This window comes from Narcine bancroftii, chromosome 6 (assembly GCF_036971445.1).
Source record: "Narcine bancroftii isolate sNarBan1 chromosome 6, sNarBan1.hap1, whole genome shotgun sequence".
In the NCBI taxonomy this organism is placed as follows: Eukaryota; Metazoa; Chordata; class Chondrichthyes; order Torpediniformes; family Narcinidae; genus Narcine; species Narcine bancroftii.
This window is the reverse complement of record NC_091474.1, coordinates 128,435,156-128,451,781: the sequence shown is the minus strand read 5'-3', so window position 1 is coordinate 128,451,781 and position 16,626 is coordinate 128,435,156. Positions and strand designations below refer to the sequence as shown.

The following is a 16,626-nucleotide window of genomic DNA, read 5'->3' as shown; positions in this document are numbered from 1 at the left end:
TGCTTTCTGTAAGGAGTTTGTACATTCTCCCTGTGTCTGCATGGGTTTTCCCCGGGGGATCTAGTTTCCTCCCACCATTTGAAATATACCAGGGGCTGTAGGCTGATTGGGGAGCATGGACTTATAGGCTAAAATGGCCTGTTACCATGCTGTATGCCTAAAAAAATACAGACCGCTTACATTCTCTGGGCAGTAGTTTTGTTTAAATTTAATTTAGACATACAGCATGGTAACAGGCCCTTCTGATCCACAAGCCTGTGCCACCCAATTAAACTACCACCCCAGTATGTTCTGAAGGGTGGGAGGATAGCTTTCAAGGCAGTACGCACTCAACAGGCAAAATAATTTCATTATGCCACAATTTTTTTTAATCTCAAATCTTAAAAATAATACAAGGACAGAACAGCATGAATGGAAACATCGTGTTGGGAACTTGAGAGCTCACGAAAGCAGTAAACTGCACAAAGTGGAAAACCTATCAAATCTATCAGGGGCACCAGTCTTCTGCCCACTGAAGACAACCACACAAAGCGCTGCCTCAAGAAGGCAATGGACATCATAAAGGATTCCCATCTTCCTAGTCACGGTCTTCTCACTGCTAACTTCAGAAAGAAGTTTCAAAACCTAAAGTCCAGCACCTTTAGATTTAAGAACTGTTTCCCTCTCCCACAGCTACCAGCTCTTGAACCTCCCTATATTATCTTAACCACAATACTGGAGGACCACCAAATATCTGGACTTAGTAACATTTATTTTGCATCAACTCTGAATATCTATCCTTTAATATCTTTTTTCTTGTGCAGCAATTTAATTTTTACTTATTGTTTGTTAGTGTATTTTGTATATCTGCAAAGCTGTAAGTAGAATGTTAGTGTGTCTGTACATTGTACTATGCACATGACATAGGGAACTTTGATCTGCAGTCAGGAGGCAGGAGAAACATTTTCAATAAGACTTGTAAGATTATGAAACTCATCTGCAGGGTCAGTGGTTGGAGAGATTCACGGAAGATGATGCGGTATAGGTGAATGAAAGAAATAGTTGTAAAGGAATGGACAAAGTGCTGAAGAAATGCAGGTGTAAAGGATCATCATCAGATGTGGGGGAGGGTTTGGCCTTCAACGCAGACTGAATGAAGCTGATCATTTACAATGCATTGTTTTCATTTCCATCACAAAAACCAACCTTGAAAGCCCCAGAAAAATGTGCCCTGGTTAAGCTGTCCTGGTAAATGGTTGAAGAAGCCTGCCCAGTTATCCAAATCAATAAAGACAAGGTGTGCCATTGTGCGAAGCAAGTCCAAGTCAGGCAACTCTATATCTTCCTGGAATGTGGCTTCCTCATCAACTGTTAAAAGATTATTGGGAAGAAAATGAAATGGTGATACCAATACAAAGTTACAACTTCAAAAATATCCATGCATTTTTCAGAAGACCAACTCCATTGTCCAGACCTTGCTACACTGCTCACAACTCCCATTTCCAGCAAGCTGTGGCCAACAAATAATTGAGCCTAAATGTGCATGCTTCACCTCAGTTAATCGGGACTCAACGCCATAGGGAATAACTTCAACCCACTTAGCTCAAGAAAATTAGTCCCATGTGAAAAAAATCTGACTCAAAACTGATCAATTTCCTTTCATTAACCTTTTTTTATTTGGCAGGGTACTAGACAAGCTACTTTTGGTCATGGCATTATACAAGTGCACACCTCTGGAGTACAGAAAAAAAATCAAACTATGTCAATTTTTAAGACATCAGCAATTCCAGACCAAAAAAAACAGTTGCTGAGCTTTATTGAAGTTTTTCTCAATGTTTAGAAATCAAAATTTATCTTGTTAAACATCTAAGCTGACTGCACAAAAACTATTCAGGTGGAGTCGTCCATTGCCAGATGACTCTCTATGTTCACATATGGAGTTATTCTGGCAATGGATAAGACTCAGGATCACAGTTCAGCACAGGGTTATTTGAAAAAAGTTTACTTCAGTACCAAAACAGGTGAGGAATGGTAATTTGTGCCAGTGATCAAAGGCAACAACTTTCACCATCCTACTGTATTCAATTACAATGCAAAAAAACACCAAATCAGTGGAACTTCAAATACAGTAAAAGGTACTTAAATCTGAAAGAAAAAATATCCCTGAGTTGTAAAAAGCACCAAATCTTTATGCCCAGAGCATTTAAACTGCCCTACTTAACTTGCAATAGTTATGATCTTATTTGCTCTGATCTCCGTACCTTTAGTCTCAAAATGCTCCTTCCAATTTTATAGCAAACAAAATTTAGAAGGATTTGCTCCCTTCACCTCCCCCCCCACCTTTCCATTTTCAGTCAAAGGAACATTAATATTCCCTTGGGTACAGATAGTATATTGATTGGAGAATATATCTGTCTCTATCTGGTAGGGACAAGGAGCTCAGATCCAGAACTGGAGGCACAGAATAGAAATGAAGTTTAAAATTAGAGCTGCATTGAATTGTTTATTGTCATCTATTTTGAGTACAATTCAGGGGCCTCAACCTTTTTTTTTGTACGACCTGTGCACTATATGGATGTTGACTGTCACAATAAGACAAAAGTACAGGGTATAATGTCACACAAAGACAAAAGTGAGGGTGCAGTGTCAGAGAAAAGTACAATTAAACAGTGCACAGCATATTATTCTAATGGGAGCTGGAAAGAATTTTACACAAGCAAATCAAGGCCAAAGGGACAATTGAAATTTTTAAAAAAAGAATGGTGTTAAATATTCAGGTATAAAATCAAAATGGATCATCAAGTAGACCAATCATGATTCAGCTAAATGGAAGAATAGCTCTGAGGGTGTTATAGATTAATCTTGCTCCCAAAGCCAAGTAATATCAAAGATATTCATGAAAATTATGGCCATGCTGAGTAACTCATTTCTATGTTGTATTCCACTTTGTCACAAGGATTAGAGCACATCTGAAACTAACAGGTTGGGACATCCCACCCACTCTGACGAGGAGAGACTGAAAACCTCCAGTCTGCGTTCCTACAAACACATTGATTCTGCTGCAAAAGCTGTATGAATGAACACTCATGTCCTGTGCCTCCCATTCCATAAAAAAAACAAGTGCGGTCACAAAGTAACACGAATAATCCCAACTGGCTTCAAGCGTGGCCAGATATCCAAACAGCAGTAAAGTCAGTATTTTTGGACTCCTTTGCAAAAGAAAACCCAGGGCATAGCATGATACATGGAACATTGTCAGGATCACTGACACTCCACTTGGAGGTTGCTGTCCAACTGCCTCCAAGTCTCATAAGGTCTAGACCCGCATGACAGTACTGGGGAGCAGCACCTTAATTGAAGGAACTAAGTCTAAACACAAACCATACTCTTGAAGCAAATGGTTAGATTGCCATTGCAACAATTATAGGGTTTCTCTGCAACCATGGCTTTTTGATTAAAAAGCAGTGTATACACTATGAACATTGAAAAATATGGACAAATGCAAAAATAAAAAAAGCTAGCTTTTTCCAGCTCTCCACTATTGCCAAAATCAATCATTCCTGTCACTGAAAGACCTCACCCTCATTTTCTTCCATTTAAACTACTCGCTTTACACGGGAATTAGTTAGTCATCTTATCCTGTCTGCAACTGGTTCAGAATGCGGCAGCAAGGCTCCTGACAGGAGCCAAGGGACCACATCTCCTCTATTCTTGCCTTCCTTCACTGGATGCCAGTACGGCTCAGGATACATTTTAAAGTTTTCCAGTTTGTTACAAAGCTGTCAATGGACTAGCCCCCTCCAACATCACTGATCTCCTAATGTCCTACTCCACTTCAAGACCCTTCAGATCGGCCAATTTAGGGTGCTTGGTTGTTCCTTGCTCAAATCGCACTCAGGGAAGACCACACCTTCACGATAGCATTCCCCAAACTGTGGAACAATATTCCTCCCTCAATCAAATCAACCCCTTCTCAAATCCAGGCTGAAATTGTATTTTTACTTGCAAGTTATTGTTGATTGTTACCATGTTGTATGTACAATTCTAAACCTCAGGTACCTTTTTTTATACTGCACTTTAAATAGCTACTTAAGTTAAGATGTAATTTATGATCTGTACAGTACTTTGTTCAATGAAAGTTACTTTAAATGTGCTATATAAATAAACTAGACTGAAGGTCCTACGCAAGTATATACTTGTGACTGAAAATGTAACGGTGAAAGGAGACAGTTAAGGGGGCAAAAGAGGGAGGAGAGTAATCCCAATTATTATTGGCTATTGAGAGATTCCCCTAAAATCAAAACCTTTCATTCACTACCTTTTCTGAATGGTCTGTCTGCACAATATTTGACTACCCTGCCCTTGTGAGGACTTTCTGGCATGGACTGGATGAGCGTAATGCAAAGGCTACCTTGGCATGCTGTCGAACTCTCGCCACTGGTTGAGGCCCCAGCATGGTAGTCTTGCATCGTCTTCTTGGCATCATGGCATTGAATTTCTGTGTGTGGGATGCTGGCATCATCAGCTGCTGAGGAACTAGCTGGTTGCAGAAAAGTGCAGTGCTTACTGTGGTAGTGCATCTGGGCAGCTTCACAACTGCTAAAAGACTTGCTGCAGATGCATTTGACAACAGTGCTAGCTCCCTTGACCTTGTGGCACTCCGCCAGATGTACCTGGATGTCTTCCTTTGACTGGGCTGTCACAGTACACGAAGCACAACAGAACCACAAATTACCCTGGCAAAACAGGCTCCTCATGCACCTGCGACTTTCTTCTGCCCTCTGCTGTTTGGAGCTATAGTGCTGCTGACACCCACAGGACAACCACAACTGGCAATCTGATACCTCCATCTCTGTCACCTTGTCAGTGGTTGCGTCTCTGTGCTCCACAAAAATATAATCAGTGCCATGGAAAGCTTTGTAATGGTCATGGAATTCATCTTCTAAATTAAACTCCATCTCATCGCACAGTCCACAGAAATACTTGACGTTTAGCTCACTATTATGTTGGTCGCGACTGTGACGGTATAATGTTTCTACCCTGTGAAAACGCTTCTTGCAAAAGCCACAGCTGAACTTGTAAAACTGGTGGTTTGACAGGCAGCTGCAGTGCTGCATGACACCTTCCTCGGACTCGAACATCTCCTCGCATAACCTGCACTGCCACAAGCCTCTTGCCCTGGTAGTGCCCAACTCGGAGGCTTCTGGGTCCACCTTCACACTCTTGCCATCCTCGTCTAGATCAGTTGACTGCGCTTCCAATTTAATTGGGGTGGGCTCGAAATCCATCGGCTCATCTTTGTCTACTTCCTCCTCGTAATAGTAAGCATGACCCCTGTGACATTCCACAATATGAGCCATCAGGTCATCCCTTCTGAGCATCTCTGCCTGGCAGCGCTTGCACCAAAAGTGGTAGTGGTTCAGGTGAGCTCCCCCATGTCTTCGACTCATGTGCAAGCCGATGATCCCCATGTCAACAGTCAATATGCCACAGACCAAGCACTTATGGTGAATCCCATTGGCTGACATGATATGCTTCTCCACAGCTTTCTCAGTGTCAAACTGTTGGCGACATTCACAAAACCACAGGAGGTTTGGTGGGCTACTGCCACTCTCTGGTCTCTCTTCCTTCAGCTGTACACTGTTGCAGTCTCTCCGGCTCCTCTTCAAGGAGATGGGAGCAGAGAGCTCCTTGGTATCAGAGGACATCTCAGACAGAGCTCTTTTAAAAGGGGAGTTTCTCCTAGCTCTGGACTGATCCAGGGTCATGTGGAGGTCAGAGGGAACCTTATTCTTCTTATTGAAAATGCAAAACTCCACAATTGCCTTGTCCATGGTGCCTATCCAGCAGATGGAGTGCATGGTTTGTTGAGTGTGCTGAACGACCTGATTATCATCTACAAACAGCCTGTTGCAGTCTAGACAGCGACCCCTCACTTTGAATATGGCAGCAACTTGACCAACATCTTTTGCAGACAGAGCAACAGGGCCAGCCCTTCTGCATTGTGTCCTGCAAACAAAAAAAATTAATAAGGTTATTCATGAAGTGATTGTCATCAACCCTTATCACAAATGCAGCCACTAACTTCATCCCTCTGGAAACAACTAGAGGTTGAGGCAACCTGCAGGTTATACATTGCTCCTAGGCCAGCATCTCGAGTACAAATCCATTCTAATAATAAGTCCTCAACCACAACAAAAGTCAACTTCATCCTAACCTCAGCTCATCGGCTGCCGTAACTCTCAACCATGCCTTTACCTGCAGACAATTCCAGCAAATAACTGACTGGCCTCCAAGTTCTAGCCTTCCTAACTTTCTCACTCCACCATCATCATGACCGTGTGCTGCCAAACTCCCAGTTTGCCCATTACTCCTGTACCCAATTAACCACATTTCAATTTCAGACAGGACATGTAAAAATCACTTGAGCAACAGCACTCTTCGGAACAGGAAATCATTTGGCTCCATTTGTCACCTCAGAGCATTCAATAATATCATTCAAATCCAAAAATGAAAAAGATATCTTAGTGTCCTTAGCTTCAACAGAATACTCCCTAGCCCTCCTTTTCAATACATAAACTCAGGAGATCAGTTTTAATTGAAGTTCTACCACGGTGTCTACAGATTTTCGTGATTTACTAATTGAAGTCAGTAACCTATTCAAAGATCTGGAAGTTATAGTCACAGCTGTTGTAGATTTAAGCAAAGCATTCCAGTATTCTATTTTGCTTTTGATCCAATGTTGCACCATTTACAGTAACTAATACTTCAAATAAAATATTCCCTTTATCAAATGTAAGATATTATCTCAATGATATAAACCAGATCTTCAATGTCTAGAAAATTACATTAACACTATTTTTTATAAACTAGAACAAAATGAGTCATTCAACTATCCTTGCCTAACAATTTTAAATAACACAGTCTCAACAAATTTCACATATCACAGCTAAAAGGCTGTGACCCCAATCATTGCAATTTATTACTGAGCAACATTTAAAGAGAAAATAACCCGCAGTATTAAATTTAGACCATTGGGGCCTCCCACTAGCTGAGATTACCTATATTCAGCCATCATCCAGAGGGTCACATTGCTGTGCATTTCAATTGAGATATCACAACAGATCTAAATCAGTCTGGAAAAACAGTTTTCATTCATGAAAGATGATGCAATGAAAGCAGTTCTGTTGGGCTCAAGGACACAATTTGACCAAACCAAGTTTATTCCAAATGCCCCCCAAAAAATCTAGAGTTCCTACAGCTACGTCAGTAAAAATTAGCAAGGGTCCATGAAAATTACATAAAAATCTGGGACTACTTAGGAAAATTTGACTTCAAGTCAAAGAGAAAAATCAATATTAGAGGAAGAAGAAATTACTGAGAGGGTGAGAGATAGGGAAGAGAACAGCAACAGTGATTTTCAGCCAGCACAAGCTATCATTTTCTATGAACTGAAAATTAGAAAATGACTTATTTCCATCAGATGAAGATAAATAAAACAAATTCATGTACCATCTTTCATATCATAAAAGGAGATAGATTCTCAAACTAGCAAAAACTAAAGAGAAGCCAAAGGAGAGATGAGACTAAAACTTTTGAAAAGGATTTGAGGAACAAGACAGCGAAGGTAGAGATAACCAGCGAGAGAATTCCAGACTCAAGTGCCTAGATAACTAAATAGAAGGATCAATTACACAGGAGACCCAATCACACAAAGCTCACCCACCTGAAATGTGCTGTCAATTCTACATGGGTGCACAGCATCTGATGGCAAGATATACATTTAACCTGAAAAGGAACTTCCTGACAAAGAGAGATCAACAACTTCTTTGCATAGTTTGGAAAAGGAAGAGGGCTGGGTGTTCCCTGCTCATCTATGGAACAAAAAGGAAAATAAACATTAAGTTTCATCTGACCAGGTTACCAGAAGGAAGCAGCTTTGAATATGTGATTACAGACACAAAGATAATTAAAAAATTTATAACAAACATGTACATCAAGCTGCAGGAGAAAGAGAATGATGAAATAAGCTGTAAACCCAAACAAAAGTGGGAACAAGATCTAAACATAAAGATAAAAAATGGGAAAAGCTATGCTCCAGAACTATGAAAAATACAATAAACACGAGGTTACGCATGATGGAATATAATTGGTTACACAGGCTACATATCACGCCCCAAAAGTTAAATAAATGGGACCCAACAGTATCAGATAGATGTTTTCTCTGTAAGAAGGAAACGGGAACAACAGTACATGGAATTTAGGCATGTGAGAAAGTGGAAAAGTTTTGGGAAGATCTAAATCAGGTATTAAATAAAATCACAAAAAGCAACATACCAAAAAATCCAGAGATCTTTCTTCTAAGTAATATAAGAAGTAAAGAACTCGGCCTCAAACTGGATGAAGCACAAAAAAAAATTATTATGATAGCCTTAGCTGTAGCCAAAAAGTGTATAATGTCAACCTGGAAATCAGAAGAGAGCCTGAGAGTGTAGCAATGGTACATAGAAGTGAATAAATGTATTCCATTGGAAAAATAACATACAATTTAAAAAATAAAGTCACATTATTCGAACAAATTTGGGAACTGTACATGGAACACAACAGAGAGGGCCGACCGTGGACCTCCACCCCCTAAAATGATAGAATGAGAAGATGAAATGAACTGACCCAGTGTGTAAAAGTAGATGACACAACTTTCTTGTTTATTTTCATTGTGTGATGACATTGTTTAATGGGTTTATTGCATTGTATATGTTGAACGTTTAATAGGTAGGGAGGGGGGTGGGAAGGATGGAGGGAAGGGAGGGAGAAAATGACACTGTGTATATTCAAGAGGGAAATGTTTGTGTATATTTTGGTTAATATAGTGTGAAAAATAAAAAAATATTTAAAAAGTGTCATCTGACCAAAATTGAGCATGTTTCACATTAAGTCAGGTATGCAAATTCCAGAAACCTTTGAACAAGTGAACAGGCCTAAAAGCAAGCATAGTTACAATTCAGTCAAAACTGAACTGGTGGTTTAAAATTGCAAACTAAAACTTCATCTTCTCTTTAGAGGTGATGACGCCTGCTGATCATTTCCAGCATTTTTTAAAAAAAATGCATGTTCAAATTTTCCCTTGCTCCTATATGCGAACAGGACTCCACACTTTATTATCAAGCAAACCATCGGCTTCAGGCAGTTCACTGGGATGCAAGTGTCTCTGAACCAGCCTGAAATTTTATCAGAGGAAATAAGGTCTGCCCCAAACAGAGGGAAGCATAAAGATAGTTATTTGGTGAAGAGAAAGTTTGGTTTCAGTCATTTCATTTTATTTGTAATGATCTGGGCATAGAAACCAAGGGCATCATTTATTGTCCTTCCTTAACTGCCCTTGACATGCTGCAGCCCTTCCAGTGAGGACACTCCACAGTGCTGCTTGGAAGGGAGTTCCAGGATTAAGAACACCGACTAATGAAATGGTGAAAGACTTCCAAATTTGGATGGTGTACAACTTGTAGAAAATTTGCAGAAGAGGTAATCCCAAATATCGGCTGGTCATGTTCTACTTGGTGGTACAATTTGCACTGTCAGAATTGTCGAGGCAAGCATCTGCTTAGACAGTGGTTGCAGCATATATCATCTGTAGTAGTGGTGGAGAAAATGAATGTTTTGGATGATTGAACTGGTTTGATCAAACTGGTTTGAAAGCCATCAAACGTTTTGAATAGTAGTTGGAGCTGCACTCCTCTAAACAAGCAAAGAGTGTTCCAAACTCCAGACTTGTGTCTTGAAGGTGGTGGAAAATATCTGGGGAAAATATCTGGGGATGTCAGGAGATGAATCACTCACCAAAAGACAATCTCTAACATGCACATGTAGCCATGACATTTTTATGGCTGGTCAGATTCAGTTTCCGGTCAACATTGATTCCCAGGAAAATGGGGAAGGATTTGATGATAGTAATGCCACTGAACATCAATTGATGGTTCTGGTCAATGCCTGCCATTTTTGTCCACATATGTTACAAGTGCCTCAATGATGTGCAGGTTGGATGTGTTGCAAGCATGAAATTGAACTGAACAATTAACAAATGTGCCCACTTTTGACCCTATGTGGGAAGGTTAGTGAAAAAAGCAGTTGTAGATGGTTAGGCAGAGGATTATGCCCCGAGAAACATTTGCAGTGATGTCTTGTGGCTGAGATGATTGGCTTCTAATATCTACAACTATCCTCCTCAATGCAAAATATGACTACTCGAGCTTTTCCCTTTTCTGCCCAATTACTTCAGTTTGACTGAAGCACCTCTTTAAATCTAACAGAGTACAGCTTTTTTTTAAAAAAATATGCACCAAATCAATTCCATTAAGTGAAATAAACAACTTGAATAAATGAACAAGTTAATGATTTACAGTTGTTTCATTGATAAGAGGCGTGCTGGAGAAACTAGAAAAATATAGGTGTTCTGATTATACCCAAGTGTGTGAAGGGAGAATTTGATGAGAAGGGAAGTAGGAGGACAAAGGCATTTTGATGGCACCAATAGGGACAAAATTTCCACAAGCTCAAGGATTAATCAAAATACTGTTTCACCAGCCAATTGCATGTGATTTAGTATACAATTTTAATGTACAACCTTTATTTGACCAACAAACGTGCTGCTCTTGCAAAGAGGACCACCTGTTTCGTGCAGTATTTCAGATTTCGACTTACCAGTACAACCATCCGTATTCAAAATGTGTCATTCTACTCCACAGCGAAACTTACCACTCAGTTTGTACCTTTGCTGAAAGTGGCTGGACTTGATCATGTGCTGCAAGCATTCATCCCTCAAGTTAAATAATAAATAGCAGCTTGGGCAACCAAAGCACTGACAGATCTGTGGCTCCAGGTCAGGCCGATGGCCTTCAGATTTCTCAGAACTGACCTGCAAAATAAAATGGACAACCCCTTTTACTAAAATGAACTTTTATTTTCACATGAGAAACAAAAACTGCAAATGCTGTAACCTTGAGCGAACAACGAGAAGTGATTCTGCCTGACCCCAAAGTTCATCCAACAGCTCACTGTTTGCTTTTATTTTCATGTGTCATGGAATCAAATCACCCAGATTACAATTATTCCACTGGACCTGGACAGGCCTTGAGCTCAGCCCATCTTCTTCTGCTCCTTGCTGATTTTATTTTACCCAATTAAGTTTTCATCCAATTCACTTTCACAAGTCATCACTTGCTCTGCCTTTTCACACTACTCACAGAAGTTACTTTTTTCTTATTTCTTTTGCCAACTGTCTTCAGTCAAAAGCCATCAACCCATTTGCAAATGGAAAACCACCCACCCAACTTGAAAGCATCAACTGAAGGTGCCCTGGGAAAGTGTTAAATGTAGACACACGCAACACAGTGCCTCGCTCAATCCAGCTGCTGCCTAACCGCTCCAACAATCCAAGTTCACTCCAGGCCTCAGGTGCTGCTGGTGTGCAGCTTGCACATTCTACATCCTACTGGGTTTTCTCTTCCACATCCCATGGATGCTGAAGTTAATCGTTTAATTGGCCCCTAGTGCATAGATGAGTGGGAGAATTTGGGGAGCAGGAGTGTGGATAGGACAAGGGCTGATTAAATCATGATTGAGCAGAGTTGCTGTAAAATAAGTGCTTGGTGGTTGGCATGACTCAGGCTGAAAGAGCCTGCTACATGCTCCTACCTCTCTGACTACAAGTGAACAAGCAAGCGTGGAGTCTCCAAATGAAAGCAAAATATATATTTAACTTAACTTATAGTAGGATTTTACTGTAGACAAAGAGGCCACAAGCTCTTTACCTCAATTAATTCCAAAGGCATCTGGGTGTGCACTTGGGGTAAATCCAATACAAACAATCTGAATAGTGATTATGTAAACTCGATTACTTTTTGTATTCATGCATAGGATCTGGATACTGCTGACAAAGTTAATATTCAAGACATCCTTGAAGGCCCTTGAGAATGTGGTAGCGAGTTGCTGTCTTGCACAGTTGCACACATCACTGCTGGGGCAGGATTTCCAAGATTTGAGCCAAGCCATAGCAAAGGACTGGCAATATGTTTGCATTTTGAGAGAGTGCAATTTGGAAGGGAGCAGACAGATGGTACCCCCATGTTACTGCTGCTCTTGTGCTTTAGATGGTAGAGGTCACAGATATGGGAAATGTTGGTGGGAATTCTGTGAGGAAGTCGTTACAGCACATTTTTGCAAGCAGTACATTCTACAACTTGGGTGTACCAGTGATGTAGTGAAAGTCTACAGTGGAGGATGGCAAAAACACAAAAAAGTTGGAGGAACTCATCAGGTCTCTCAGCATCCATACGAGGTACAGATGTATGACCAATGGTTCGAGCCTGACCCCTTCCTATAGAAACTGCCGTAACAGCAGCACTGCTGCTGGTGCACTCATGGAGAGCAGGCTTTGAATGGCCCTCTTAAAGGAGCAGATGGTAGTTTTATTTAAAATCTCACAACTGTAGGGACTGCACCCAAGATGGCAGTGTCTGATTGGCAGCAGCCTCAAGGGGTTGCAGACTCCAGGGAACCAGAGGACTGGCACAGGGCACCAGAAAACAGGGAGATCACCCCCCCCCCACCCCCTCCACTATCTGAGAAGAAGAAGGAGAGATGTCCCACAGTACAGTAACCAGGGTGGCAGACCAGTGAGGGGTCTCTGAGGCTGAAATACCTACACATTCGGCAGGCTGCTGGTGAATTGAGGTGAGGACCCCACAGAGGCTGCTGGAGACTGCTGTCAGGGAACTCACGCTGGGCTGCAAACTGCTGGAGGACTGGCTCGAAACTGGCTGAAGAAGGGGGTACCAGGTATCAGAACCAGGATGCGAGGGAGTGCCGAAGGGTTCCTGATCATGTCAGAGGTTTGGATCTGGAGCTCGGGTTGCCAATGGCTTTGTATGGTCTGTGTGGCTGCAGAAGTACTGGAGGCAAATCTACACACACACTTGGTAACACTGGTGGGGGGGGGGGGGGAGGGGGAGGGGGGGAGAGAGAGACTCTCATTTGCTTCTCTTTCTCTAGACTGTAAGAAGCGCTTCAGGCAATTTCTGCTGATGTCAAATCTGTCTGCCTTACAGCAGGCAAAAGCTATTTCATGCAATATGACACTGTTTTATTACAATGATGATAAATTGAATCTTGAAGTGGGCTTCTTAATTTTGGGTTGGTGTTAGAACTCAGTAGAGTTAAATATTAGGATCCCTTTGTTTGTGGGTATCAGTGTTGACAGACCTCCGAGATAAGCATTTTTACTTTCAAAGTTTCAGTTTATGGAAGCACAAAAACACGTTAACAAAATGTTACTTTAGGTTAAAGGGTGCAGGAACAGTGCATGCAAGTTTCAATTTTAAAATATTGAACAGTTGCTTGGGAGAATCCCAAAAATTTTAATGAACCAGTATACTTGTGCAATTAAACAGTGGTTAAAATGAAGGGTAGAATAATTACACATTATTAAGTAAATGAGGATTTTTTCACAAGACATTTTTTGTACCTTCAGAGCCAAATGATCTTCATATTTCTGTAGATTTACAAATTGTTCACAGCACGCAATACAAATGTACGAAGTGGATGGAGATCCATGAAGTGTAATAGCTGGATCACAAGGGGAATGATCAAACCTTCAGTTTTATTTTAAAAAAAAAGAAAAACAGATTACCATTGTAGAGCAAACTAGATTTCTAGACAGATGAGGAGCAATGATTGAAGGATGCTCAATAAGATTACAAGAATAATGTATAAAAACTACAGTTCTCTCAGTGTCCTATCATTGCAGAGATGCATTTAAATTTTTCGCTTCAGTCTATCTCAGAAGTGACATCAGCCCATGCACAACTTTAACATTATTTTAGACAAATATTTTTCCCCACAATAGCTAATGACACAATGGGCTTCATCCCAGCTGAACCGACTCCAACCCTACCCAGCACATTAGCTGAACTTCCTCTAAAGAGTGAAAAATTAAATGTGTATTCCCCATAATCAAATATTCCCTGAGAGGAAGAGCAACAGAGCAGTGAGTGAGTCAGCCCATCAATCAATTAGATTGTGCCTTATCTGCATCTCAAATCTCCTCAATTCTGCAACCCTCAAAATCCTAGCGCACAAAATTAAACTGGTCTTTAAATTGTCAATTGACACAGCATTAAAAACTTTTGGCAAGAGTTACATATTTGCAGTTGGCTTGTAGGAAGTTCTTTCCATCATAAACTATCCCAGAATGTTAAGGTTAAAAATGACCAAATTCATTCTGATACTAGAGAAATAAATTTAGCAACCCAACCCCATGCCCAGTGCTCTATTCTTTTTGTTGTGTATTTCCTTCTTACCCCAACTTAACTCAATTCTTTAACCTTTGCATAAAGGAAATAAAAACTTCAGCTTGCCCTGAATTTTGATCAATTTATCACTAGTAATCAATTCAGTTGAACTGCTTTGCAACTGCTCAAGTGCATTCTTACCAAAATGCAAATTTCAAATCAAGTGCAATAACTGAGGAATACAGAAAAACAGGCTGTACATAACAATCTCAGCAAAATAGTCAATTTCAATAATCCAACCAGAGACGCATTACCAGTTGGTATGTTTATCAATGCAAAGGAATTTATTCTCTTTGAATCCAGTTGGTTACCACTATGCTACATTATTTAGATTTTTAAATACGTCTATAACCAATATTACTTTCATTTCCAAGAAATTAAAAGTGTGTACCTTTTCAAGTGTCCTAAAAGTAAATGTCTATTATCAAACTTCCTATTGCAGTTCATTATTGGGCAGGCAATGGGATCAGACTTTACTGATGCATTCACACGTCTTTTAACTGGTCCACGGCCAAAACTGACAACACCTGGCTTTGGTCCTGTTTAACAGAAACATTGAGATTTAATGCAAGAGGAAAGGAAATGAAAAACCATAAGTTCAGAAAGTTTAAAAACAGAAAAACTATAGACCTAATCAGAGATTAAAATTTCAGTTTGGTGCAAAGTTTGCGTTGATCCTGTTTCAAGCTTATAGTGTACAATTTCTGCATTTAAATAGAAATTTTCACTTAATGCAGAAACTGTGTTGATCAAAGGATTGTAGTCAGGATTCATCTCAGGCCATCACACACATCTCCCTTCCATCAATCATCTCCCCCCCCCACTGCCTCAGGATCCATCCCACCCTGGTCACTTTTCTCCCTTCACCTCCCCTTGAATAGAAGATATGCAAGAAAACACACAACTCCAGATTCAAGAAGTTTCTTTCTTGATGCTTTGAGATGATTGAATTGATTTCAAGAGTAAAAGATGCCTTGCACTTTTATTTTATTGTAACACTAACCCCTGCACTTTTTTTTAAATCCTTGATTTAGCTATTGTACTTAATGGATGGCATGCAGAATCAAGTTTCCCCACTTTATTTTGATACACAATTCAATTTGCATGCAGTCAGCTCCAATCCTCACAAAACCCATCCACATCCAGAGTTTGCCTGATGTTTTTTACAATAGTAAGGATCTACCCACATTATGGCACAAGCTTCAAAGACTGCTGCCAATAAAGTAATACAGTAGATACTTTTATTGAGACAGCTTTCAGAAGTCTGAACAAATTTACTTCTGCAAGTAAATACCTTAACCTATTCAGAAATCTTGCACTTTAGAATAATTAGCTCATGATTACATCACATTTAAACAGTTTTACCTCAAACTCTTTCTCAATTCATGTCCCTTACTGTATGATAGTTCACTGTTCCAATCTGGGGAAGGGATCGGTTTGGTTTATGAGTTTGCAAAAGAAACAGTCAAATCTGGGGTCCAAGATTTGGTGAACACTCCGTTAACCCACAAGATCGTCCAAAAGGGAGGTCAGAAAGTGCAGGAGATGAATGGGCCCATTGCAATAGAGGCCTCATATTGCAGAACACAACACACCACACAGTACAATCAAAGCCAAAAGGAGGAAGCTTCCTTACCAATATACATGACAAGACTTAGTCAAAGATGTACATTACAGTATACCGTATCTGAAACACTTGGGACCAGACATTTTTCAGTTATTGTGTTTTTTTCCAGAACAATGGAACTAAGCAGCACAGTAGCACAGCAAAATATCTGTATCAGCAGTCCCAACACCTCCCCACCACCAGACCCCAACTACGGTCCCCACTCTTGCCCAGGAGCCTGAGGTCCCCGCACCTGCCTGGGAAACCATTTTCCTTGATGAGGCCTGGGACAAAGGATTCTTCTGACTGCTTGCGGCTGGGAGATAGCAGCAAGCAGTTTGTAAATGAAGTACAAATAAGTGTTGGCTTTGGTTGGGTTGAAGGCAGATCTGGTTCCCTGTTTCCACAGCAGAGAGATTGGAGAGATGCCACATGCTCCCATTATGATGTATTCCTGGAATCCACAGTGCACAGGAATGTGTGTGCACCCAAGAGGGGAGCAGGATCTGGGGGGTGTCAGCTTCTAACATGGAGAACTCAGTTCATTCCTCGAGCTGACATCAATGAGCAGCTGGAGGAACTCCACGGGTCAGGCAATGTAGGTGGGCAAAAATAGACGGGGCAGGAGGCTGTACCAAGTAAAAAGGGGATGGATGATATTGCCTATACGCAAGGTGGCAAGGGCCATGAGTTGAG

General features: G+C 40.7%; 1 protein-coding gene across 12 annotated transcripts in view; it reads right to left on the bottom strand.

Annotated features, from left to right (window-relative positions):
• The window catches only part of znf451 (zinc finger protein 451), a 99,515-nt gene that overhangs the window by 17,463 nt on the left and 65,426 nt on the right, over positions 1–16,626 (bottom strand). For 11 of the 12 annotated variants that reach the window (XM_069886070.1, XM_069886067.1, XM_069886068.1 and 8 more), the window contains 6 exons: positions 14,716–14,863; positions 13,499–13,625; positions 10,732–10,891; positions 7,706–7,853; positions 4,391–5,988; positions 1,186–1,347 (listed from right to left, as the gene is read on the bottom strand). In XM_069886070.1, coding sequence (XP_069742171.1) covers positions 1,186–1,347; positions 4,391–5,988; positions 7,706–7,853; positions 10,732–10,891; positions 13,499–13,625; positions 14,716–14,863 — 2,343 coding nt within the window. The remainder of the gene's footprint in view (positions 1–1,185; positions 1,348–4,390; positions 5,989–7,705; positions 7,854–10,731; positions 10,892–13,498; positions 13,626–14,715; positions 14,864–16,626) is intronic. The other variant, XM_069886076.1, reaches the window with a different exon arrangement.